Raw genomic sequence first — 26,945 nt, 5'->3', positions numbered from 1 at the left:
CCTATGTTGACAGAGGTATAAAAATTTGTAATCTCATGACATTATAAGGAAATAGTTGTAAAATGACTGAATCCGTTGCTGCTTGCTCATCTGAACGTGGCACTCATAAAATAAGAGGTTGAAAAGCATCTCCCCTCACACACCGGGCAGACGCTTCCAATTTTCTTTCTTTCTTTTTTTTTTTTTTTTTTTTTAAGCATTGCGAAGATCCTCATCATAAAAACCATTCATTAAGTACCTCTCTTTTGCTTGCTGTTGTGTTTGGTGGTGGTCAAATGTATCTCTCTGCCATTTTATATGAAATCTGATGATGATTTTCAACTTTCTGGGTCTTTTTTCTCTTCTCACTTTTTTGATGCCAACAGAAATCTGCAAGCAGAGTATGATCGTCTAAAGCAGCAGCATGAACACAAAGGCCTGTCCCCACTGCCATCCCCTCCTGAAATGATGCCTACTTCTCCCCAAAGTCCCCGGGATGCTGAGCTCATCGCTGAGGCCAAGCTGCTGCGTCAACACAAAGGCCGCCTGGAAGCCAGGATGCAAATCCTTGAAGACCATAACAAACAACTGGAATCCCAGTTACACAGGCTCAGGCAGCTGCTGGAGCAAGTGAGGCCCACATCTCTCTAACATGGGATAATTGCGAAAAGTGCTGTTTCCTCTCTTATCCAGAACTAAAAAATAGAACTCAGAGTCCCTTTTAGGATTGCAAGAGGTATCGATTTGTTGGGTACTTAGGATGTGCCTAGCAAAGTACTGGCCATGGAGGGATAGAAGAAGGGGAGGAAAACTAGTATATCTTTTTATATTTGTTCAAGATTGTTTCCTACAAAACTTTTTTATTGAAGCTATTTAAAATTTATCTTGGGGGGAAAAAGTATTGAAAGATTCCCACTAGTTTCCTAAAAGTGAAAATCATGCCTCTGGAAATAGAACTCTTTTGTTGTTGTTGTTGTTTGTGGTTTTTTGCAGTTGGTCTTATTTTCTGGTGTGCCTTTCAAATTTTACTAATCCCTGAAACATAATTTTTAAAGCCTCCATTGAAATCCTAGCAAGATAGTGCATTGTAGTAGGTAGGCCCTACCTGCATAAAGCTTGAATATGTTCCCTCCATCCTGTGACTTAATACTTTACAAAAGTATAAAGTCTCTGCTATACGATTATAGTCTCAAATGGTTTTACCATTCTCACATGACCTTCTAGGTCTTTCAGTTGTTTGGTCTAATGATTTTATGTATCTTATTCCAGTGTAGCCGTAATTCCTTTTCAAACACGTAAGGGGCACAATTCAGATACAAAGACAGTATTGATGGAGCTTATCAACAGCAAAATTTGGGAGGTTTCTATGTAGAAAAGGTTCTACTTTCTGAATCCGATGAGTCATCATTTTAAACTTATATAATTATTTGAGTGTTTATTATGAAAACTAATGCTGCTTTCTTTTGGCTACCTTAGCCCCAGGCAGAGGCCAAGGTGAATGGTACAACGGTGTCTTCTCCTTCTACCTCTCTTCAGAGGTCAGATAGCAGTCAGCCTATGCTGCTCCGGGTGGTCGGCAGTCAGACTTCAGAATCCATGGGTAAGTGTTTCTCTTAACCACTCTTAGATGTTGTTTTCTCTTCAGGTCTGGAAATGGTGAACTGTTTGCTCGGATCATCAGCTAAATCACCTACTATCAGCTCTGTACAAGCCATGGTCATAAATGTCTTTAGAATACAAAGATGAGTCACATAGTCCAAGCCCCCTCAAAAAGCTGGCCATTCAGCTACTCAGAACAAAATAGTGTAGTATTTGGGTTCATTCATTTTGGAGAACAGCAAAGGCTTTATGATGAATTGGTAATTCTGCATAGTTTGGAAGGGTGAAGTAGGAACCAAGCACTCTTTGAAGGAGTAGCCTAAGTGGAGATGTAGAGATAAAGACGTTTGGCCCAGGGCAGCAAAGAGCCAGTAGTCCATGTCAGTAGAAAAATCAGGTCCAAGCAGAAGGGGTGGAGTAGAGAGAGGGAAATAATGCTGCAGAGGAAGATTGGGGTCATACTACAATGACATGAGTGTTGAGCAGAGGTGTTGGACTCACTTTGGTCAGAAAAGAATATATGTCGGGTAAGAAATATCTCCCAAGAGGTATCCCGGCAGCTGTCTGTGGCCCAAAGTAACCCATTGTTCCACCTTATAAAAGTTTTAAGAGGCAAACACAAAGGCCAAACTATGGGAGTTCAAAGTGTAGGCTAGCTAGGGGTCAGAAAGGAGAAGACTGGGAGACTTCTACTTGAAAACAGAGTATTTAGGGCTATGCGCCTGCCTGGGCAATGATGGGAGAGCATTGGGTTAGAACCAGATAGTGATCCTTGTGACTGGGGACACGCTGTGTTTGAGAAACCAGCAGGTCGTAGTTGTGTGTGGAAAGTGAAAGCACAGGTCCGTATCTGGTGTAAAAGAGCCGGCTGGGGGAGGTGACAGTGTGCTCTGCTCCATGGAAGTAGGAGCTGGAGGGTGTGAGATAAGAAATGTGTAACAAAAGGGCCTGGATCCAGTGTCTTGAGGAAGACCTCCCTCTGGGTGATGGGGTAATAAAGGAGTGGAAAGCAGGTAGAATGAAGATCTGGGCAACAGGTCAAAGAATGCAAAGAAATGATGGCTTGTTGGATCGTGTCAATGCATTAGCCAAGAGAATTGTGAAGTTGGAGAATGTGTGTTTTCAGTGAAGTAAAAGATCAGGTAATTTTGAAAACAAGTGAGGCCGGAGCAAAGTGGAGATACTTTTGGAACATTACAAAGTTACAATGAGGACTTAAGTAAAAGATAAGTTTGTTGAGGAAATGGTCTAGTGTCATTCCTGCCTAGGACTGGGTTCTCAGAAAACTGGAGTGCATGAGGCATAAATGATAATAGAATGTCACCAGCTGTCTGCTTATTGACTTTTCCTGCCATGCTAGATTGTGAAGGCCACAAATACTTTATCTATCCCCTTCATTTATCCTGCTCTTTTTTTTTTTTTTGAAGACTTACTTATTTTAGAGACAGAGCGAGCAAGCAAGCATGCATGTGGAGGGAGGGGCAGAGAGAGACTCTTCAAGCAGACACCCTGCTGAGCACAGAGCTCGATCCCACAACCCATGAGATCATGACCTGAGCTGAAACCAAGAGTCAGGCACTTAACCAGCTGAGCCACCCGGGCACCTCTGTCCTCAGGCCCAGCATGAGGCAGCCCCATGTTTTGTTTCCTTTTCCGTGGATCCTAAACTGGTTGTACTTGACCCTCTTGATCTTTCCTCACAGAAAAGAAGAGACCTGTGTCTCTTTGATTCCTCACACTTAAAGCTCTGGTATCATAGTGTGTCGACAAATTCATTTTATACTTAAATGTTCTATGAGAGTAGCATATAGAGAGGTAAAGTGCCAGACAGAAAAGAAGAATCAAGGCACCACAGTCAGGAGAATTTCAAAATTGGACGTACTTTCATGAGATGCCTATCTATATCTAAGACCCGGCCTACTGGTGAGCTGCCAAAGACTATACGTGGAGATCACTGAGAGGGGGCTTTTCATGGCTTTGACAAGACCAGGGTGGTCAGGCTTATCAGATGGTAGTGAGGTTCTGAGGTGATGGTGATACTGAGGACGTTGTGCGAGGGGGCTGCAGAGGGCTGGGGAAGCAGTTCTGATGAGCTTCAAGACCCTCAGGCAGTGGGCAGAGTCCTCTGTTCCTCCAGAGAAGTCAGACCTTGCAGGAAAGCCAGGTCCCGGTTGTCCTGAAAAGGAAGAAAATGTGTGTGTGGAGCGGCTCTCCTGGCTTTATCCCAGCTCAGTGACTGAGGGCAGTGTTCGCATCAGATTCTCTTTCCCTGCCATGAGATCCGAATAGAACCACTGGACCACTGGGACTGAAAACAATAGTTTGGCACGCGAAAAAATGTCTGCCTCTTCAAAGTCTGTAAACTCCAAAACCAGTGGAGTTTTTGTACCTTGCTTTGAAGTAAGCAGAGCATGTGAAACTGTACCGCATATTTTAACAAGTGAGATTCTGACCCCTGGGTGCTTAGAAGCAGTGATTATATGTAGGCCTGTCAACACTGGCCTAGAGAAAGAATCTCCAAGGAAGCCCCCAAATCACAGCACACATCAGGCTGTGGTCCTGATGGTTTGCAGAGCTCAGAGGATCACAGCAGAACGGAAAACAAGACGTGTTCTATGTGGGTGAGTTCAGCTAGCTAGTATAAAACGGATTGGCTGAATTTGTTCTCTGAAAGAAAAGACTAAATGCAAAGGTGATTTTTTTTTCAACTGTGTTTTGGTGGGGAGGACCCAACCCTCTTCTTGAAGGATGCACACAGGTACTTAAATAGGTGCCATGTGTATCTTCCCACTTTGAAAGTCTGAGCTGTGTGATAAGGCTGGGATTTAAAGAACCATGTTGTGGATACAGAATTGCGTTCTTTAAATAAATCCTCTCCCAATGACATTCTAAAGGCAAGCATGGGTGAAGTCTTACTGGGTGACCTCATGAGTAACCTAATGAGTTAGAGTGCTTCCTCAAACCATGAAATACTTATCACTGTGTCTCTGCATACCATATGTGTCACTATACATTTTTTTAAACTGGGACCGTGTTTTTTGTTTTGTTTTGTTTTTTAAAGATTTTATTTATTTATTCATGAGCAACAGAGAGAGAGAGAGAGGTAGAGAGAGAGAGGCAGAGGGAGAAGCAGACTCCAGGCAGGGAGCCTGACATGGAACTTGATCCCGGGACTCCAGGATCGCACCCTGGGCTGAAGGCAGGCACTAAACCACTGAGCCACCCAGGTGTCCCTAACTGGGACAGTGTTGTGAAGCTTATGTTCTATTGGAAGAGACAAGGAAATTCACAAAGTTTGGGTTTCGTGAGTTACGTATCCAGGAGCTTCACTAGCAACTCCTTACCTCTGATGAGCCATTCCCTTCTTCCCATCTTCCAACTCACTTTTTCTTAAAAACGTTAAGAAGTTCCCTAGCTTTTGCCTAAAAATTTCAAACTATGACAGAAATGGAGTTAATTGAAGTTTGCCACATTTGCTTTATTTTACATCTTTATGCATATGTGCACATTAGGTGTTTTGCAGTTTGTTTTGTATATTTAACTGACCCACTTAATGATTAAACCCGAAATACTTCAACATGTATCTTCCAAGGTAAAAGATACTCTCTTACATAATCACAAAAGAATTATCGCACTCAGGAAATTAACACTGATATGATACTGTTAGGTATAATTTAAGTTGAAATTCCCTCAGTTCTGCCAGTAACATTCTTTACAGCTTTCTATTTTTGTCATTCAGGATCCAGTGAAGGGCCACATTTTGTATTTAGCTATCATTTCATTTTAGTCTCCTGTGATCTAGAACACTTCCCTAGCCTTTCTACATTTTTCATGACACTGACATTTTAGAAGAGGTCACAGCAACTTGTTCTATAGGATGTCCCTCACTCTTGGATTCAAGTTAAATATTTTATATCCAATTATCACATCAGTGATGTACCTTTCTCAGGGCATCACTCAACTTTCCTCAAGATTCTCTCATTAGCCCCTTCCCTCTCCCTAGATGATCTTTCCAGGTCTTGGTTTCTGGGATGTTGATAACCATAAGTCAAGATTGCTAGGCCTCTCCTGAGTGTCTTTTGGATAAAAATGTAACCCAATCTGAAATCCTGGTCGGCCTCCAGAACATCTTCTAATTTTAATACCACACAAAGATAGTCCTTTACCACCCTTTCTTCCATTACCTGCCTTCTTTTAATTTTTTTAACTTTCTTAAAGTATAATTGATGGACCAAAAACTGCACACATGTGTACTTCTTGGTGAGTTCGGACATATGCAACACCCCTGACATGACCACAAACAAGGTACTAAATATATTAATCACCAAAAAAATCAGCTGAGGACAGTACTTAAAGGGCTCATAAGTATTGAGCAAGGCTCGGCTCAGAGGCCCCAGACTGAAATGCACCCACTCTTCCTTGGAAGAGGCCTATTTGTTTACCGCATAAGTTTCAGCCTGAGGTAGAGGTTTCTAATGTAATACACATCTAAGGGCCACCTGAAACAGTCTCCAGAGACTAGGGAGGCCGGTGGGTACCACCTTCTCACTCTCCTGCCTCCCTCCAAATCACGTATCTCGTGGAAAGGAGAATGTACACACATCTAATGCTCTGGTTTTCGTGGCTGTCATCCAGTTAACATAACTTGATGATCTGGCTCTGGTGGCCAGTAGGGCTTGTGTTCATAGGTTTGGTGGGATGGCAGTGAACAAAAAAAAATGTAAATGGAAAAAAAATGTAAATGGCTGTTGCCCAGGACTCAGAGAAGAGGGAACAAACACCAATTCCATCTCCTAGCCTTTCCCTGAAGAAGGTATAGATAGCTGCATACTCTAAAAGCTGCTGGCTGAAATACATTTGAAAACTGTACCAAATGTACAGAGTCCTAGAAAAACATAACTTTCTAAAACTGATTTGTGGAGAAATATGAACTCTAAATAGTTTTATAGCCATTGAATAAATTTAATCATAGTTTTAAAAAAAAGGTGCTGGCTGAGATCCTCCCCTTTGGGACACTGACAGGTCTTGGCATGCCCTCAACTACTGGGTGACACTAAGAACCAAGAAGGCTGCTGGGACAATTACAAATGTTTGAAAGACAACCAAAAGCTAGGGCAGGGTTGAACGTTAAGGTTCATCTCCTACAAGAATTTTAAACCAGTCCAAGACTGGGAGAGGTGGGTGTTTTATCCAATGAATGGAAACCAACACAATGTCAAGGAAAAGGAAATGGGATATGTTCCAAATCACAAAAGATGTTAATAAAATGTAAGTGGTTTCCCTGATAAAAGAGTTCAAATTATGATCATAAAGATGCTCATTGAGGTCTGGAGAACAATACATGTAAGGTGAGAACTTCAACAAAGAGATAGATAGTACCCAATAGAAATCATGAAGCGGAAGAACACAACAATTGAACTGAGAATTACATGAGAGGGGTTTAATAGCAGACTGCGTGAACGGAAAGAAAGGATGAGCCATCAAAGACAGGACAGGAGAATCCATCTGCTGGAAGAGCAGAAAGTAAAAAGTAAAAAGACTGAAAATGGCCTAAGAGACTTATCAGGATACTCCCAAGCAGACAAATATTCACATTATAGGTGTCTCAGAGGAACAGAGAGAGAATGAAAGGGTCAGAAAACTTCACTAACTTGAGGAAGGAAACAGACATCCAGATCCAAGAGCCCAGAGGAATTAAAAGAGACCCACACCAGGACTCATTATAATTGTCAAAAGATACAGACAAGGGAGAGAATCTTAAAAGCAGTACACACAAGACCAGCAGCAGATTTTTCAGCACAAACGTTACATGTCAGAATGGAGTTGAATGACACATTCAATGTGCTGAAAGAAATAACTGCCAACCAGAATACTTTATCTGGCAAAGTTGTCCTTCAGAAGTAAAGGAAAGATAGAAAAAGTTTTCCAGACAAGCTAAAGGAGTTCAGCACCACTAGGCCCATCTTACAAAAAGAGTTTTAAAAAAAGCCCCTTCAACTTAAGATGTATTTATTTTAGAGAACGAGAGAGCAGGCAGGGCAGAGGGAGAGAGAGTCTCAGGCAGACTCCATGTTGAGCATCCAGCCCAACTCAGGGCTCAATCCCACAACCCTGAGATCATGGCCTGAGCAGAAACCAAGAGTGAGATGTTTAACCAACTGAGCCACCCAGGCACCCCCAAAGGGACTTCTTTAAGCTGAATGAAAGGGTACTAATTAGTAAGAAGAAAACATATGAAAATATAAATCTCCATGTAAAGGTAAATATATCATTACATTCAGAATAATGTGATGGAGGTGGATAAATCACTTAAAAATTTCATATGAAGGTTTAAAAACAAAAATAGTAAAAATGACCAGAATAAATTATTAATGGGTGCACTAGATAAAAGGATATCAACTGTGACATCAAAAATATAAAATGTTGTGAGGGGAGTAAAAATGTAGAGCTTTAGAATGCATTCAAAACTTAGTTGTTACCAGCTTCAAATAGACTGTTACAAAAATAGATTTTATGTAAGCCTCATAGTAACCACAGAACAAAAACTTGGAGTAGACATACAACAGAGAAAAAGAAAGAAATCAAGGCATATGACTACAGAAAAATCATGAAACCACAGAGGAGGAGAACAAGAGAAGAAAGGAACAAAGGAAATACAAAATAGCCAGAAAACAATTTTGAAATAAGTACATCACTATAAAAAATTACTTTAAATCAAAATAGAATGAAGTCTCCAATCAAAAGACCTAGAGTAACTGAATGGATTTAAAAGAAAAAAACAAAAACAAAAAAGACCAAGCCATCCAGGACCGGTATGCTAACTGAAATAAGACTGAGAAAGACCAGTACCTTATGATTTCACTCCTAATGTGAAGTCTAAAAAACACAATAAATGAACAAACAAAATTCAGTCAGATTTATAAATACCGAGAACAGATGGCTGCCAGAGGGGAGAAGGGTAGGAAGCTAGGCAAAATGGGTGGTGGGAAATCCAGGCTTCCAGTTACAGAATAAGTCACGGGGATAAAAGGCACAGCATGGGGAATATAGTTGATATCATAATAGCACTGGATAGCGACAGATGGTAGCCACACTTGTGACAAGCATCACATAAGGTATACAGAAATTCAGTGATTATGTGGTACACCTGCAACTAATGTGACACTGTGTGTCAACTATACTAAAAAAAACTTGTTAAGAACACCCATCTATATGCTGCCTCTAAGAGACTCACTTCATATGTGAGGACACATGGAGACTGAAATTAAAGGGATGGAAAAAGATATTCCATAAAAATGAAACCAAAACAAACCTGGGGTGGCTACACTTAAATCAGACATGCTAGACTCGACAACAAAAGGCATTACATGATGATAAGGGGTCAGTCCAACAAGAGGGTATGACATCTGTGCCCTTTTATGCACCCAACATAGGAGCACTGAAATATAGAAAGCGAATACTAACAGACCTCCAGGGAGAAATTAACAGTAATACAATAATAGTTGGGGACTTCAGTATTCCACTGTTCACTAATGGATAGATCATACTGACAGAAAATGAGTAGGGAAACACTGGACTTAAATTATTTGACACCTTAGACCAGGTAGATTCAACAGATTATATAAACATTCTATCCAAAAACAACACATTCTAGAGCACAACTGAAACAATCTCTAGGGATAGAATGTATGTTAGAGGCCACAAAACCAGTCAGTAAGTTTAAGAAGATTGAAGTCAAGCATCTTTTCTGACCACAATGGTCTGAAACTAGAAATTTGTTACAAGAAGAAAACTGGAAAATTCACAAATAGATGATGAAACAACATCCTCCTGAACAACATGGATCAAAGAAAAAAATCAAGAAATAAAAAAATACCAAAAAAAAAAGAAAAAAATACCTTGAGACAAATGAAAGTGGAAACAACATACCAAAATTTATGGGACATGGCAAAAGCAGTTCAAAGGAGTTCATTGTAATCAATACCTACGTAAAGACACAAGAAAAGTCTCAACTCTCAGTTCAAGGAACTAGAAAAAGTCCAAAATTAATGGAAGGAAAAACAAATCAGAGTGGAAACAAAGGGATAGAATTAAAAAAGGCAAGATCAATGAAACCAGGAGCTCATTTTTTAGAAAGATAAAAATAGACAAATGTTTAGCTACCCTTGCCAAAAGTAAAAAGAGTCAAATAAAATTAGAACTAAAAGAGGATATGTAATAGGTGATGAGGATTAAGGAGTGCACTTGTGATGAGCCCCACTGATATATGGAAGTGCTGAATCAACTTATTGTATACCTGAAGCTTCTCTAACACTGTATGTTAACTAACTGGGATTTTAAAAAGAAGAAATATTAAAGCAGATTGCACTGGGGCACCTGGGTGGCTCAGTGGATGAACATCTATCTGCCTTTGGCCCAGGGCATGATCTTGGGGTCCTGGGATCGAGTCCCACAGCCTGCCTCTCCCTATGCCTATGCCTCTGCCTCTTTCTGTGTGTCTCTCATGAATAAATAAATAAAATATTTTTAAACAATAAAAATAAAAACAGACTGCACTAAATACAAAGAATGGTAAGAGACACTTATGAACAATTATATGCCAACAAGCTGGACAACATAGAAGAAATGGGAAGATAAATACCTAGACACATGCAACCTACCAAGTTTGAATCATGAAGAAATACAAAATCTGGAAAGACCAATTACTAATAAGGAGGTTGAGTCGGTAATTGCAAACCTTCCACAAACAAAAATCCAAGACCAGATGAATTCCCAGGTGAATTCTACCAGACATTTAAAGAGTTAATACATATGTTTCTCAAACTCTTCCAAAAATTGAAGAGGAGGAAACACTTCCAAACTCGTTTTACAAGGGCAGCATTACATTGAAACCAAAACTAGACAAGGATGCTGCAGAAGAATTACAGGCCAATATCCATGATGAACATAGAGGCAAAAACCTCAACAAATATTAGCAAAACAAGTTCAACAATATATTAAAAGGATAATATACCATGATCAAGTGGGATTTGTTCCAAGGATGCAAGAATGGTTCAATATCTGCAAATCAATAGGACACACCACATCAACACAATAAAGGATGAAAATCATCTATAATCATCTCAGTAGAGGAAGAAAAAGCATTTGACAAAATACAACATTCATCCATGATAAAAACTCAAAGTGGGCACAGAGGGAGCATATATCAACATCATAGCAGCCATATATAACAAGCCCACAGCTAATATCATACTCCACAGTGAAAAACCGAAAGCTATTCTTCTAAGATCAGGAACAAGACCAGAATGCCTACTCTCGCCACTTTGAGTCGACATAGTCCTGGAAGTCCTAGCCACAACTATCCCATAACAAAAAGAAATACAAGGCATCCAAATAATAAAGGAAGAAAAAATTATCTTAATTTACAGATGAAGTATTTTATATACAAAAAATCCCGTAGACTCCACCAAAAAACTGTTAGAATAAATGAGTTCAGTAAAGTTGCAGGATACACAATCAATATACAGAAATCTGTTGCTTCTATAATAATGAACTATCAGAAAGAGAAATTAAGACAAATCCCATTTACGTCGAAAAAAATAAAATGCCTGGGAATACATTTAATTACAGTAGTGAAAGACCTGTATGGTGAAAACTATCAGACATTAATAAAAAAATTTGAAGAAGATGCAAAAAAATGGAAAGATATTTTGTGCTCATGGATTAGAATACTGTTAAAATGTCCATCCTACCCAAAGCAATCTACAGGGTAATGCAATCCCTATCAAAATTCCAATGGCATTTTTCACAGCTAAAATGGGTCTGGAACCACAGAAGACTGCCAAAGCAATCTTGAGAAAGAAGAACAAAGCTGGAGGCATCATGCTTCCTGATCTCAAACTATATTACAAAGCCCTATTAGTCCAAACAATGTGGTATCGACATTAAAAACAAACAGAAACATCAACAGGACAGAAAAGAAAGTCCAGAAATAAACCCGAGCATATATAACCAATTTATTTACAACAGAGGAGTTAATAATAAACAATGGGGAAAAGATGGTCTCTTCGATGAATGGTGTTGGGAAAACATGCAAAAGAATGAAACTAGATCACAGTTTTATACCATACACAAAACTCAAGATAAAGACTTGAACGTACAACCTGAAACCATAAAATTCTTAGAAGACAACATGGGGGTAAGCTCCTTACCATCCATCTCTGCAATGACATTTTAGATTTAACACCAAAAGCAAAGGTAACAACAAGCAAAAATAAATAAGTAGGACCATATTAAACTGAAAACGTTCTGCATAGCAAAAGACACCATCAGCAAAAAGGGCAATCTATGGAATGGGAGAAAACATTTGAAAATCCTATTATCTGTTAAGAGATTATTACCCAAAACATATGAAGAACTCCCACAAATCAATGGGGAAAAATCTGATTTTAAAATAGGCAAAAGAGCTGAATAGACATTTTCCAATGTTTATGTCCAATAGGCACATGCTTCTTGATCTCAAACAGATGGCCAAGAGGTACATGAAAAAGTGCTCAACAACACTAACCATCAGGGAAATACAAATCAAAACCACAATGAGATTTCACCTCACGCCTGTTACAATGGCCATTATCAAAAAGACAAGAGATACCGGGTTGGTGAGCATGTGGAGAAAAGGGAACTCTTGGGCATTGTTGGAAGAATGTAAATTGGTGCAGCCACTATGGAAAATGGTGTGGAGGTTCCTCAAAAAAATTAAAAGCTGAAGTACCACATGATCCAGTAATTCCAGTTCTAGGTACTTCTCTGAAGAAAGCATAACCACTATTCTCAAAACGGTATCTGCACCCCCATGTTCACCACAGCATTATTTATTATAGCCAAGACATGGCATCAGCCTTAGTGTCCAATGACAGAAATGGATAAAGATACTGTGATTTTATATATATATATATATATATATATATATATATATATATATATATATTCAGTAAAATATGAGGCCAACAGAGAGAATAAAATCCTGCCATTTGTGACAACATGAGTGAACCCTGAGGACATGATGCTAACTGAAATAAGTTAGAGAATGATAAATATATCCCATCACTTATATGTGAACTCTAAAAAAAAAAAAAAGAAAGAAACTCATAGACACAGAGAATCAATTAGTGATGGCCATAGGCAGGGAATGGGCAAAATGGGTGAAGGTGACCAAAAGATAGAGACTTTCATTTATAAGTAATTTGGGGGAAGTAATGTACAGCATGGAGACTATAGTCAACAATACTGTATTGTAGATTTGAAAGTGGCTAGGTGAGTAAATCTTAAAAGTTCTCCTCACCAGAAAAAAATATATATAGCTATTTGGGTGGTGAATGTTCACTCTACTTATTGTAGTCATTGATTTGCAATATATGCATATTTCAAATCATTATGTTGCACACTTAAAACTAATAGAATGTTGTATGTCAATAAAAATAAATTTAAAAGACTATTGACTACTAATTTCATTATCTTTCATCATCCTTCAAACACTGACTGGCCAATCATCAGCATCATCACTGGATACCAAGATATATTTAAAAACTTACACAAAGCAATTTTATGTAAAATTGAAACCAGCTACCTTGAAGCATAATTTTTAAAAAGTGATTAAAGCTAAATATCAAATGCTGGATAATTTCTTTTTCTTTTGAAAAGCTGGAGAAGGGCAGGAAAGTTAGAATAGATAATTATATATCATTTTGGAAACTGATTCAAAACACAATATGAGGGCAGCCCGGGTGGCTCAGCGGTTTAGCGCTGCCTTCAGTCCAGGGCGTGATCTTGGAGACCCGGGATCAAGTCCCACGTCAGGCTCCCTGCATGGGGTCTGCTTCTCCCTCTGCCTGTGTCTCTGCCTTTCTTTCTCTCTCTCTCTCTCCCTCTCTGTGTTTCTCATGAATAAATAAATCTTTAAAAACACACACACAATATGATTTAAATTAGTAATCCAAAGAAAAATAATGGGTATAGTAGCTTATATATAGTCCTTCCTTTTAAGACAAAATAATTTTCTAAGACATAGCTCCTATTTCATAAAGAGAAAGTAGTTTGCTTAGGTGTCAGCAAATCACAAGAATAAGGATTTGGGGGTTCTTTCAGCATAGGCTACATTGGTTCTGGCTGAAGTCACTTTTTTTTTTGATAGAAAGAGGACACACACATGTATGCAAGTGTGGAAGGGGAGCAGAGGGAGAGAGTTTTAAGCAGGCTCCATGCCCAGAGTGGAGCCTGATGCAGGGCTCAATGTCATGACCCTAAGATCATGAACTGAACCAAAATCAAGAGTCAGATGCTTAACCAACAGAGCCACCCAGGCACCCCTGAAGTCACTTTTTAAGCAAGTAGAACCATTATCTTTTCAGTTGTGGAATGGGAATTGATCAGATAGGGTATTGTCGCTTCAAGTAAGCCTAAAACCATGGTGAGTTTCAGAAGACCTTAAAGAATATCTTGCCCACAGCAAACCACTGCATTTCTTTTTTTTTTTTTTCAGATGAAATGGAGTCATCACACTTTTTTCTTCACTGAGCAGCATCTCCTGTTATGCTACATCAGTGTACTATTTTAACTTGATCCTGTCTTATTTTGAAACATTCCTTTTTTTAAATGTTTTAGTCATTTTGTTGAACTAACTTCAGACAAGCTGTGGAGGCTATAGCTAATAATTAAAAAAGGATTTTTTTTGGCATGTCTGTGGGAATCACCTTGGAGTAGAATCTAATTGAAGTACGAATGTTAAAGTACCGTCATTAACTTAAGTATGAGATCCCTTGACCATTAGCAATATACTGTTTGAGCAGGCAGTGAATCAGTGAAGTAGGAATAAAGGCTGGCCAAATTCCTGTGTGTACAGTTGGGACTGAATATTTTATTAAATAAATGGCTTTTTTGCCGGACAAAGGGGTAGATTTGTGGTTACAGGTACTGTTAAGAGTTAAATACACTTCTGGGTTGCCTGTTGTAGTTACACATCAGTATGTGATTAGAAAACCCATAAACATTAGTTTCTTTCTAATTTGATGTCTTACAAGAGAAAGAATCAGTCACCTATTCCTGTGTGACAATTACAAAATTCCCTGGTTATGGATTTCACATTTGCGCATCCCTTGGTTGGCTGGAGTTCTGCTGCAGCTCATCTAGGCTTGACTCCAGGTTATAGGTTGGGTTCAGGTGTGTTCCACCTTGTACCATCCTTCTTGGATCAGCAGGCTCTCTGGGCAATGTGCTCCTTATTGCACTAAGCACAAGAGGACAAACCCAACCACCCAAGGACATTACAGACCTCTATTTGTATCTGCTAACATTCCATTGGCCAAACAGGTCACATAACCAGGTCCAAGTTCCTAGGCCAGGGAAGCAAACTCTCCCCAGTACCTGGCCACTCTGTACTGTCTACACTAACCTCCTTGGTGTTTGAGCAAGCCAGTCATACTCCCTTCTCAAAGTCTTTCCATTTGCTGTTCTCTGTATACATGGGTCACACCCTCATGGACTTAGTTTTTGCCCCACTGTACCTCGTCAATAAAAGCTTCCAAGACTTCCCATTCGGAAGGTTCTTTGCTCATCCTCTCTTCTGAAGGGTTATCAGCACCTGACATACTTCTAAAACTTACTTGTTTGTTTAGACTGTGGGCCTCCATAAGAATGTAAGTTACATGGATACGGGGCTTCTTTGTTTATTGCTATATCCCCAGCACTCAGAACAGTGCCTGGACATACAGTGAGCTCCTGGTGAATGTTTTTATAAGTAAGCTAATCTTAGTGTTTTTTAAATCTGTATGGCTACTTTTTTAGACATTTAAAATCCAGTTCAGGGGATCCCTGGGTGGCGCAGCGGTTTGGCGCCTGCCTTTGGCCCAGGGCGCGATCCTGGAGACCCGGGATCGAATCCCACATCAGGCTCCCGGTGCATGGAGCCTGCTTCTCCCTCTGCCTATGTCTCTGCCTCTCTCTCTCTCTCTCTCTCTCTCTCTGTGACTATCATAAATAAATAAAAAAAAATTAAAAAAAAAATCCAGTTCAGTATCAAAGAGTCCAGCAGTGTTGCTTGAATGTCAGGTGTCATTTAGCAGTTTAAACATTTCCAGTATAATTGGCACAGAAAATATCGACCATTAAGCATTTTTCAGCGTTGATTCACCTCTACTCGTGGATACATGTGATAACTGATTTTGATTCTTAAAAGGAGATTAAACCCAAAGGACTTTTTTACTTAGAAAATCTTAAGAAAAGGAGAAAACAGGATTATTCTTGACTCATGTATGTACTATGTAGGATGTGATCGGCACTCAGAAAATGTTTGAATGGCTACTTTCACTGCTGTCATGAAACACTTCCATTAAGGCAAACCAACTCTATATTTGCACTTAGATGCTTATATTCGAGACTTACAGATGATAGTTTATCTATAAAGATGAACTTGGTTGACATCATTAGGTTTATGCTTTAAAATTTGATCCTTGAAATAATTCAGGGAGAGGAATGCCAGTCGCGTCACTGAACTGTGTTTGAATCTTAACACACTACAATTCAGTTCCTAGAGCTCCAGTATGATGTAATTAAACTGTCAGAAATTTTAACATGGTTGCTCATGAATGTCTCTGTTGGTTCTGATTTATTCTGCAAGGCATACTATTGCTAAAGCAAACTTACTGCCATTAAAAATGCCTCATGTTCCACAACTTGGCAAAATTTGCATCCATAATGGAACAAAGAGATGTAATCATCCCTGCAGTTGTGAGGATTCTGTTCCTCCTGGCGATATTTCATTCACTCCATCCTCACCAGATAATGATGGTTTAAACTCACAAGTAAAAAGAAACTAAAGGTGCTTTATTTGATTTTTTCATTTCTAGGGGCATAAATAGAAGTAAGTCATGTGTGTGTGTTTGTGGGTGTGTAGATTGGTAGGTAGATACCACTTCTTTTTCCATCTTGTGATCTTAATTTTTCAGCACTTATTTCCTGTCCTTAGTATTTGAAAGAGGTTTTCTATGGTATGTTACCTTGAGACTCACAAAAGGAGAGATTTTCTTTCTATCCTAGGTCCGTAAGCCCTCCACTATAATAATGATATTTGGCCTTCTCTCCACCTAGGATGTGATTTTGTCTTAATGATGAACATCACGTCAAGGATCCTATTAGCTTACACCCTAAAAAACAAGACAAAAAACTTAATAATAAATTCAGGACTGTAATCATAGATGGAAATCCAAGTGGCACAGATGAAAGGAAATGACGAGCGTACTTAGGTCAAAAAGTCACTGGCTGCCTAGTCATTTCCAAGCCAGACGTGAACCTGAGGTTGTCTGTAAGCACATTCATTGCCACTGATTTGCCAAAGCAATGTCTTGTTTTTGACAGAAGTGACAATATACTGAACAAATAAAGCTTGAAGTTAATATTATAAAAAATTAGTTTCCAAAAACCTTCAAAGTTCATAGTAATTTTGTTTTCAATGGAGAAATCTGTCCTTTACTGCAAATGCTATTTGAGCTGTGTATTTCTGTACCAAATGAATCATCAGCAGAGACTCACAGATCAACAGAATCTACAAGTGGACTCCTATTCCCAGAAGAGGACCATCCATCCCTGAACTCCTTTTCATCCAAAACCTCCTTCTCCCCTCACGTAGACAAATTCTCAAAACCAACAAAAGCTTCCCCTTCATAAGCCTCCAAAACCATAATGATAAAGTTGTCCCATGTAACAGAGTGGAAGGAAACCACTCTGCAGAACCCCCATAGCCAAGGTCCTTAGGACATTAAATATTTCCCAATCCCATTAGGCTTCAGAAGTACCTGTATTTTATCTTTTTGGTTAAGTGGCAAAGGAGAGAGTGGGGGAAACACCTCCAAGTCTCTACTTCTCCCTTACCTTCATCAGATGAATGCAAAACGTCACCTACTTCCTTTTGTATTGAAGAGACCCTGTAAGTGGCTAATTGTTCTTTTATTACCAAGAAAAATGGGGGCACCTGGGTGGCTCAGTGGTTGAGTGTCTGCCTTCGGCTCAGGTCATGATCCCTGAGATCGAGTCCTGCATCATGCTCCCTTCAGGGAGTCTGCTCCCTCTGCCTATGTCTCGGCCTCTCTCTCTGTGTTTCTCATGAATAAATAAATAAAATCTTTTTTTAAAAATGGTTCACATTTACTAATGGGGCCTAAGACATGTTGATTTTATCTTACCTTCCAAGTAGAGAAACCGCTATCTTCTCCAAAGACAAGGATCTAGACACAGCCCTACATGGGATTCTTCTTCCCTTGAACAAGTCATCCCCTAATTATTCGGCCTTCCAGGGTTATCTTTATTTATGTTACTTCTGAGCAAGTGGAAATGAATTCATAATGACTCTTTACATGGGATCGTGGGCTTTTTCTCTGCTATCTATGTTTGCCAGACATGTAACATGCCATTCTTTGTGCTTGCTTCCATTAAGGCGAGGAAGACCTGCTCAGCCCTCCCCAGGACACAAGCACAGGGTTAGAGGAAGTGATGGAGCAGCTCAACCACTCCTTCCCTAGTTCCAGAGGTAAGCTCCAGGGCGTGCAGGTCACTCACACCTGCTGGAATCAGGCCTCCCGTTTCCACATGCAACTGGCCTGTGTATTTTCCGTGTTTAAACATGCTGATGGAGTGCCAAAGTAGGGTGAGGGGGTCACTGTGAGAAGTGAGTAGTTTTCAGGGTGAAGTTCTGCTACAGATGACTAAACTGACTGGTTTGGGCTTCCAGTTGAATTCGGACACCCGTAGAATCGAGAAACCTCTAGAAATCAGAGTACTGACTCAGTTGTTTCCTCTTTGCACATTAATCTGAAGAGTTAATAATGAGAGAGGCTTTCCTTAAGAGCAAGGATGCTGTGACTTTGACAGACAAGGAAATTCATGCCCTGATGGCACCTCTGCCAGGGACAGACAGTTACCACGCCATACGGTGAAATCCAGAATGTGCCGAGTATACAGCAGTGGCGGGTACTCAGACTTCCAATCTGATGCCTTTATATTTAAAAATTGTGTCTTACACCCCATTATTTAAATATAGGTACAATTAAATCTCTGTATCCTAGTCTGTCGGGGTTGGTTTCACTGCCATAGATGGAATATGATCTTTGCAAAGAAAGACATTCATAATATTAAGGCCCTTATTTCCCACCATCACTCTGACCTTGGGTATTTTTCCCCTCATAGAAAAGCAGCATTTCACCCTGCCAGCTTTTCCCACTAGCCAGTATGAGCTTCAGATGTCTTAATTTATCCAAGGAGGTCTCGCTCCCATTGTAGCATTTTGGAGTATTTTAGCTTATTGCTCTGACCTAAAACGGAGTCACTAACCCACCTCCCTTTGGTGAATAAAAAGAATGGCAGCAGCCACCTGTAAGCAAATGGAGGGAAAACCTAGACAAGCCAAAGGGGAGAACACAAGTCTTTGTGGCCAATGATTGGCACCTCTAATGGGCAGCCCTGGAGGGAAGGGCAGCTGAGTCTGGCTATTTGCTCCTCTCCATAAGAGCAATGAGGAGAATGTTTGGAGTCATGCGTTTTTCCTATCTTTCTGTTCAGAGTCAGCTGACAATGGCCGTTTCCTAGCTATTTGATGTATGAGTGAACACTGTGCGGTGCACATTAAAAGCAGTACCGTTCTGCTAGAGCGTTGCTAAGGAACCATCAGGGAAGCTAATTTTAAATATCTGCACCAGCCATCTTTTCACTGCTGAGTGCCTCTGATGTGTTGATTTTAACACATAAGCATCTTCTCTGTCCTCCCTCCACCCCCACGTCCCCCACCTGCCACCCTTGTCTCCATCACGACCCTCGCGGCTGTCTCCTCTACCTGGATGCCGTGGTTCATGAGAAGGCTACGCGCCAGTCTGATGTAAATCACATGCTTTCCCCTTGATCCTGTCAGCTTTTACAAGCACCTACTATGTGCCAGTGGAGGCGTTAAGGATGCAAAGAAGAAGTGCCCACTTCCTTGCCTTCGAGGTGGTTATGGGCCACTGAGGAGGCCGACTTCCAGAGTTCCCATTACAGTGTAGTGGTAGTGCCATGATGGGGAGGTCTAGGACATGAACCCCAGAAGCACCCTTTGACTTAAATAGGAAGGGTTCCCCTTAGGCACAGCAAGGGTCTTCAAGATTACATGGCTACAACTTTGGGCCCCCCATGTAGCACACATTTCGGTGACCCCAACCTAGCCCTTGAAGGTCACAGATGGATACCTTGTCCCAGGCCCTTAAACTGCAAGTTTGTGCACCTGCTTGGCAGGAAGTGAATGGCTGCTGCAGCGATGCCCTGGCCTCTCCTTTCCACCTAAACAACCAGAGCGTAGCACACAAGAGGCTGCAGCAGCGCTCATGGCTCCACTTCCCTTCAGGCAGCCTTTTTGTACTGGGCCTCTGACCCATCCTGATGATCTGTAAGGGGGAGTCCTTTGCACCCTCTCCGTGCATCCCCCTTTTAGTCTCTGAAGCTGCATACCACATGTAGGGAAGAAGTCTCCTAGAAGAAGAGAAACAGACTTCTTCTGATATATTTGGCAGTTGGCATCTCTGATGTTAAATTTATTCGTATGGTGTTCATGTGCTTGTATGGAAGCTGGGGGAGCTGCAGGCCCCCCTGGATGGCATTCGCTAAATCGTGCTGACAGAAGCATACCTGCCCGAGTGCTAATTTGAGTTCTCAAGTAGGGGATGAGGCTTTGTCTGGCCGATTTCACGAACTAAGTTCCTACTTACTCAGTAGGAGGCTGCTGGCCCGAGAGAAGTCATTTATTTTCCTGAGGAAGACAATCAGGATCTGGCTGTTCTTTCTGTGATGCTATCATTTCTGTGACCTTGACTTTTTTTTCACCACTTCCTGCCAAACTCAGCCCTTACTCTTCTGCACCCAATTCCTATGTGTGGGGGGTTCTTCCCACAGCACCAAGCAATTCTGACGCCAGCTGGGTATCCTAGAATTTAGCTCATCTCAGACCCCATCTACCCAGAGAGAGCATCAGATCCCACATCATGAGGGTGAAGGTCCCCAAAACCACCCCCACTTCACTTCAGAGACCAGGTCCAAGTCCAGTTTATCACCTGGGCTTCTGACCCACCTGCTGTAGACTTAGAGGTGCCAACGACCCCCTTCTTGGGTTCGATAAATTTCCTACAGTGGCTTGCGGAACTCAGAAATGTTTTCCTTACCAGATCACAGGGTATTATGAAAGGATAGAACTCAGGAAGAGCCAGATGGAAGAGATGAACAGGGCGTGGTATGGGGAGAGGGGGCCATGCTCCCTCCAGGTGTGTTCTCTTCCTAGCACCTACGGGTGTTCACCAACCCAGAAGCTCTTCCCACCCAGTCCTTCTGGGTTTTTAGGGAGGCCTCATTACATAGATGCATTTGATTCAATCACTGGCCACTGGGGATCAAACTCAGTCTCCAGCCCCCACTCCCATTCTCGCCCCTGAGGTCAGGAGGTAGGGCTCAAAGTTCCAACGCTCTAAGCCCAGGGTGGGCTCCCCTGGTACCCAGCCCCTAAGCATAAGTAAGTATGGTTTTTCCAAGACTTGTCTTACTAACACAACAAAAGATATCTCCATGCCTCTCTTCACAGGAAATTCCAAAGGTTTTAGGAGTTCCATGCCCTGAAGGGGGATTAAGACCTAATACCTATTTCTTAATTCTAAATCACAATATCACCCCCTTTTTCTCCTCAAATTCAAATGGATAAAAAGTTTCATCATAGTAAAAGTAGAATGGAAAATATATACATGGTAGGCTTTAGTGGGAGCATCTTACCAATCAGGAGGTATGTTAGGTTGATGTAAAGCAGAAAATTTTGAATCTTAACATCTCAGGCTTACAGACTATCCCAAATAGAAGGGTCCTGAAAGGTCATTTTAGCATTTCTGACCCCTCAAACAGTGGCTTTGGACCCTTTGACCATTATCCATACTAAGAGAAACATTTTACATCTCAAACTGGATTAAGGGTATAAAATACATTGGATGTGTGTGTGTACGCACGCGTTGTATACACCCACCATGTATATATATATACCACCCATGTATGTGTCTAGTCACATACACATACAAAGATCAGAAACATAAGATTCGTGAAGCAACATTTCCTATGCTACAATTAATTCACTCTGTTGAATTATTCCTCTGTTTTATTAATTCAAAAATAAAATGCTGGTTGCAACCCACTAAAATGATTTTCAGATCCAGTGGTTTAAAAAAAATACCGATCTAACTGATTTTGGTTTTCCTTGCCCAGGTACACATCTTTTTTTTTTTAAGTTACATTTCAAAAGATTCACCATGGAAGTTTCTGCCAAGCCCCGCCTAGTATATTGGAGGACATTGTGCTTTTAATCTAAGTCTGCCACCCATGTTCCCATTGCTGTGTAAGGAAGAATGAAGTTCACAGTTGCTGCAGCTGTTTCGGACAGCTGTTTGAGTAACTCAAAACAGATGTCAGAGCCAGAGGTCTGACATTTAGTGGAAATGTGCTATTAAATACCACCTCATGGTTTACTTAACCCTGCTAGATAATTGCCCACAGAGGAAAAGACTTTTTAAATAAAATATTACACTTTTCACAAATGCAAAGTATATAGATAGGGGAGTTTTGCATTTTAAATGTACAACTTTTCTGTTACCAGTTGCCACAGTCTTGACATCAGGCTCAAGTGTTAAGGTACTTGCTAATCTTCACCTTGCATTTTCACTAAAAGTCCCTGGAAGCCAGAAGTGCCTTGTTCATGGCCATTTGGCAAGTTAAATTAAGCCCCTGATCTTATCTCACTGGCCTTGCTAAACTGTTACCCAAATTAATAAAGGGGTTGCATGCTCTCCTCCTGGTGAAAAACTGCTAGCTGACACTGTCCTGCATAATAGCCGCTATAAATTGCGGGGTGTTCACAGTGTGAATGTGCGCGTGTTTAGCCTTGTGATCATACCTTTCATGATTAACCTCTAGACACAGTTATTTGCAACCACTTTGAGGGATTTCAGTGGCTCGGTGTATATTAGACACAGAACGTTAGCCAATTTCTAATCTATTTATCTACCAGTAATGTATCCCTCTGTCTATACGTATATGTAGAATTGGAATTCCACTCTAATAAAAATCATTATCTACTATAAGGCACTTTCTAAATCTCCACCATTATTCTCTAGGAACAGTACATGAGTAGAATGTACAACAAACATAATTTAAAAATAAACAATTTAAGTGATTTGTCCATATGTCTTTGATCATTTTGCATTCTAACAAAGGTATTTTTATATGTACGTGCATTTACAAAAGGAAGGCTTCCCTCATCAGTGGTATGGTATTGGCTTCTCTAAAAATGAGGTGCCACTGTATACTAATTAGTGATCAGTAGGATCCAAAATAAGTTTTTAGTGCAATAAGACAATTTAAAACACAGTTAACGGTGCTATGCAGGTATTTCTACTGCCTGTACAATGTCTTACCTACTGACCTGTGCCGTATTATTTTTATCCCTAACATCCATGCCATCCTCTCTCATATTACCCACCCCTCCATAAAGCCCACATACATTCTGGTAAATGTCTCTAAATTAGCCACCCAGCAGCTGCGCAAAACCTGCCATCTTCTAAAATTCGAGTCTTGACTGTGGTTCTTTTATGGAAGAGCAGCATGAAGATAAGATCACGCATCCCCTTTCAGGCACCACTCTGTTTCCTCAGCTTCCATAAATCTTGAGCTCTTAGCCTTTACACCAGGGGCCAACAAACTATAGTCCAGGAGCCACATCTGGCCCACTACCTGTTTTTATAAATAAAGTCTTACTAGAACATAGCTACACCCATTCATTGACATATTGTCTATGGTTGCTTTTTCACTCCAGTGAGAGAGTAGTTGTGGCAAAGTTGAACAGCTGTTACAGAGACTGTGGGGCTTGGAAAGCCTAAAATGTTTACTGTCTGGCCCTTTACACAGAAAGTTTGCCAACCCCTGCTTTACGCTACTGTGGTCCATTCTAGCTCATTCTGTATATGCAGTCACACACTTTCTGGTGCTGATCCACTCTCAGCTCAACAAAGCTGTACTTTTGAATTGATTTGTGTATTTATGTCCATGTTCACCAGAGATCATACATGTTGCAGTATTTGAAGTATGACCATTTGACTCTTCTGTCACTTGTGATACAATAGAAATCATAAAAAGGGATTCATTGTTCCTTAACTTTTTCAGTTAGTGAACTAAAATTAGGAAGCTAAAGTTACCCCCCACCCCAAAACAGTAATGTCCTGAGATTCTAACCCAGAATAATGAGTCATCTCAAGTTCATACTGCCTGAGGAAACTGGACATCTCCAGACTTGACCAAGCCTTTTATTCAGACACAAGACTCCCCCAGCATATTTCCTTCTTCTCTTGATTCATTTCCTGACAACATACCACATTGCCAGATGGACACTCTAAGTGAAGGTCTAAGGAAACTCATTTCCAAAGAATGTATTTATGAAATAAGACTTATGTGGCACTTGCATTTATTTTACTGGTAAAGAATTTTCTTAAGTGGCACAACCAAATAGCCTCTATTTTGTCAGTGCAGAAACTAGTCTGATACAGTATAAAAGATCTATTGTTTTAACCTTCTTTAAACAAAAAAGCGCAACTTCCTTTGGTACTATGGTAATGAGCACATTGGTACCAAGGGATGGGGGCAGATTTTGAAAGAGACTAGGATTAACATAGCTCTGGAATGTCCACTGTACATGAAACATGGTTTCTGAAGAAGTACCCGAAACAAAACCCAAGTCATTTGCTGCCTGTTTGGCGGTGGTCAGTGGATACTGAGCTCTGAATATGGCTTGGTGTCGAATAAAGATATGTAACCTGTATCACTCTGGGAACCATAATTACATCCTGAAACTAAATCATATTGCTTTCTAACAACACTCCTTCCTGAAGCTCTTAAGTTTTTAAAAGTAGACCAAAGTGAAAGCCAGCACAAGTTACCAGCCCTTGGCACACAAGTTAAAGGGTAACAGGCAAGGCCAAGGTGCCAAAAACACCAAAGACTCCTGACCATGATTTAGTGGCTACCTTCCTAATTCAGTTCAACCAGCATTCGTCAGATACCCATAGTGTCGAGGAATAGGAGGTATTGGAGAGAGAGGGGATGGGTAAATGATATATGGGCCCTGGCTTCAAGGATCTCAGTCTTATAGGGGAATGGAATGAATTCTACTACCAGAGAGTATAACCACAAAATACAAAGATGAAAAAAAGACTTGATAGGGGAGTCGAAAGGAATGGCTATGTAATTCATGCTGGGATTCATTGAGCTGTCAAGAATGAGTGTTGTTCTCCTCCTTCCCCTTTTTTATCTGGTATGGACCTACCCCTGGCAACACCCACAAGTGAGAAGCCAGTACCCCTTTTTCTCCTCTTCCCTGGTTTGAGGAATGTTATGTATATATATCTTGACCACGCTTGCATGATCAAGCATGCAGTTTTTATACTTTTAAAACATTTTATTTATTTGAGAGAGAGAGAGAAGGGGGGCTGGCCAGAGGGAGAGGAAAGAGAAATCCCAAGCAAACCCCATGCCGGGCATGGAGCCTAACTCGGGGATCAATCTCAGGACCCTGAGATCATGACCTGGGCCGAAACCAAGAGTGGGACGCTCAACCAACTGAGCCACCCAGGCACTCCTGCGGTTTTTATACTTATAAGAAATCTCTGACTCACTTGGGAAAATTCAGAAGGAAGGAAACAAGGGAGGGAGGAAGAGTCCTACTTAGAAAAATTTTCAACGTATACTAGAAGTATAGACCGTGAACTTGAGTTTTGAAAGATTTCTTTTCGAAGAGTAGCTCCATACTTCTTTGGTCTGGATGAGTAGTCCTCGCACGGTTCCAAGGTGCTTTAGTGTTTGCAGCTGCTGAGCATGGGGGGCCCTGGCGGGGAAAGGAGATGCTGTACAGGGTCTCTCACAGCTCTGCTTTTATCTGCTCTAAATCCTGGGGTTTCACCTAAGATTGTCTCAGGAAGTGTCCCACTGCTCATAATCAGAGTCTGAAAACCAATATTTCACTCGAAGGCCCTGGTGATAAGAGGAACTTGCCAAAAGCCCCAGACATGCTAGGTATGATCAGAGGTGCCTCATTTTCTGTCCAAATATAATCACAGAAAACTTGACCAGGACCTGCTTTTCAAAAATAAACGCATACAGATGGAGGGTCCTCTAAAACAATGCCGGTGGGTTGTTAGCCCTCGGATCTCAAGGCTCCTGGTATCTGTTGAATTAGGAGGAAGTTGGGGGTTCATTCCTACATCTGGCTCTGTGGCTTGCCCGTTAGTGGGGCTCATTTCCTTCCCCCTTGTTTTTTCTATTTTCTCAAATGTCCCGGTCTCATCATGGGCATGCTCAGCTTCTACCAGATAGAATGAATTCTCCCAAGGGGATGCAGTCTCGCCTTGGTGGTGTTTCACCTCGCATTTGGGGTGCCGACTTCTGGCACACACACAGTCAGCTCCTGCTTAGGTTTCAGTGTATTGTTGAGAGTGAAGAGATTGAGATTTGGGGACGTTTCGATTGAGGTTCTAAAGCTGTCCTTGAAAAACAATGCTTAATTTGTCAGATCCTACACTGTGCCAGCTTTCATCCCCTTGAACACATGAACTCTATGGATTCTGTAAGTTATGTCTCCTGGATCGTGTTATCTGTTTACACTGATTTTAAGTGTATGTAAAGGTTATTTGACTGGATGTGTCTTTCGGGTTTTTTTTTTCTTTTTGTTTCTGGTTGTTGTTTTTTTTTTTTCAGAAGGGAATAAATGAATTGTCATCTCAACATTTGTTTGGTAAAAGCAGCAAAATTGGTATGAAACTGTATATTTATGCATTTTTTTCCTTTCTGATATCTCTGCCTCTTCCTCTCTCCATTATTAAAGGAAGAAATACCCCTGGGAAGCCAATGAGAGAGGTTAGTGAGATTCAGGCTCACAGCCACGGCTTCTGTGTGTCTCATCGCGCTTTCTATGTTTGGCGTTTGTGTAAGAATTGTGTGTGTGCACGCGCATGTATGTACTACATGTGTCATCATGTAAGGACGGTAGTCACCTCTCCACTTGCAGCTCATGAGGAACATTCTTCAAATGTTCATCGCCATTGTCATCACCATGACGACAGGACCAGGGGTTGGGGGAGCAGGAATCTCCATAAAATGGCAAGCCTTGATAATCCCTAGGTCGGATCCTGCAGTTCATCATCTGTTGCCATTTGTAACACAAACAGAATTCCTCAACATAAATTTAGCCTTGAACAGAATTGAGGAGCACTAAAGTCTCTATG

At 40.8% G+C, this 26,945-nt stretch overlaps 1 protein-coding gene and 1 long non-coding RNA gene across 21 annotated transcripts in view; one reads left to right on the top strand and one right to left on the bottom strand.

Annotated features, from left to right (window-relative positions):
- LOC125754677 (uncharacterized) overlaps positions 1–26,945 on the bottom strand; it is an 84,827-nt gene that overhangs the window by 22,825 nt on the left and 35,057 nt on the right. The window lies entirely within an intron of this gene.
- Positions 1–26,945, top strand: part of DMD (dystrophin) — a 2,170,621-nt gene that overhangs the window by 2,136,790 nt on the left and 6,886 nt on the right. For 14 of the 20 annotated variants that reach the window (XM_025439443.3, XM_025439430.3, XM_025439477.3 and 11 more), the window contains 3 exons: positions 366–609; positions 1,456–1,579; positions 18,062–18,154. In XM_025439443.3, the coding sequence (XP_025295228.1) occupies positions 366–609; positions 1,456–1,579; positions 18,062–18,154 (461 nt within the window). Of the gene's footprint in view, positions 1–365; positions 610–1,455; positions 1,580–18,061; positions 18,155–26,545; positions 26,578–26,945 lie in introns of all 20 variants that reach the window. The other 6 variants (XM_025439464.3, XM_049107617.1, XM_049107614.1 and 3 more) reach the window with 1 other exon arrangement.

This window comes from Canis lupus, chromosome X (genome assembly GCF_003254725.2).
Source record: "Canis lupus dingo isolate Sandy chromosome X, ASM325472v2, whole genome shotgun sequence".
In the NCBI taxonomy this organism is placed as follows: domain Eukaryota; kingdom Metazoa; phylum Chordata; class Mammalia; order Carnivora; family Canidae; genus Canis; species Canis lupus.
Note: the sequence above shows the minus strand (reverse complement) of the source record. Positions and strands in the feature narration are given on the sequence as shown.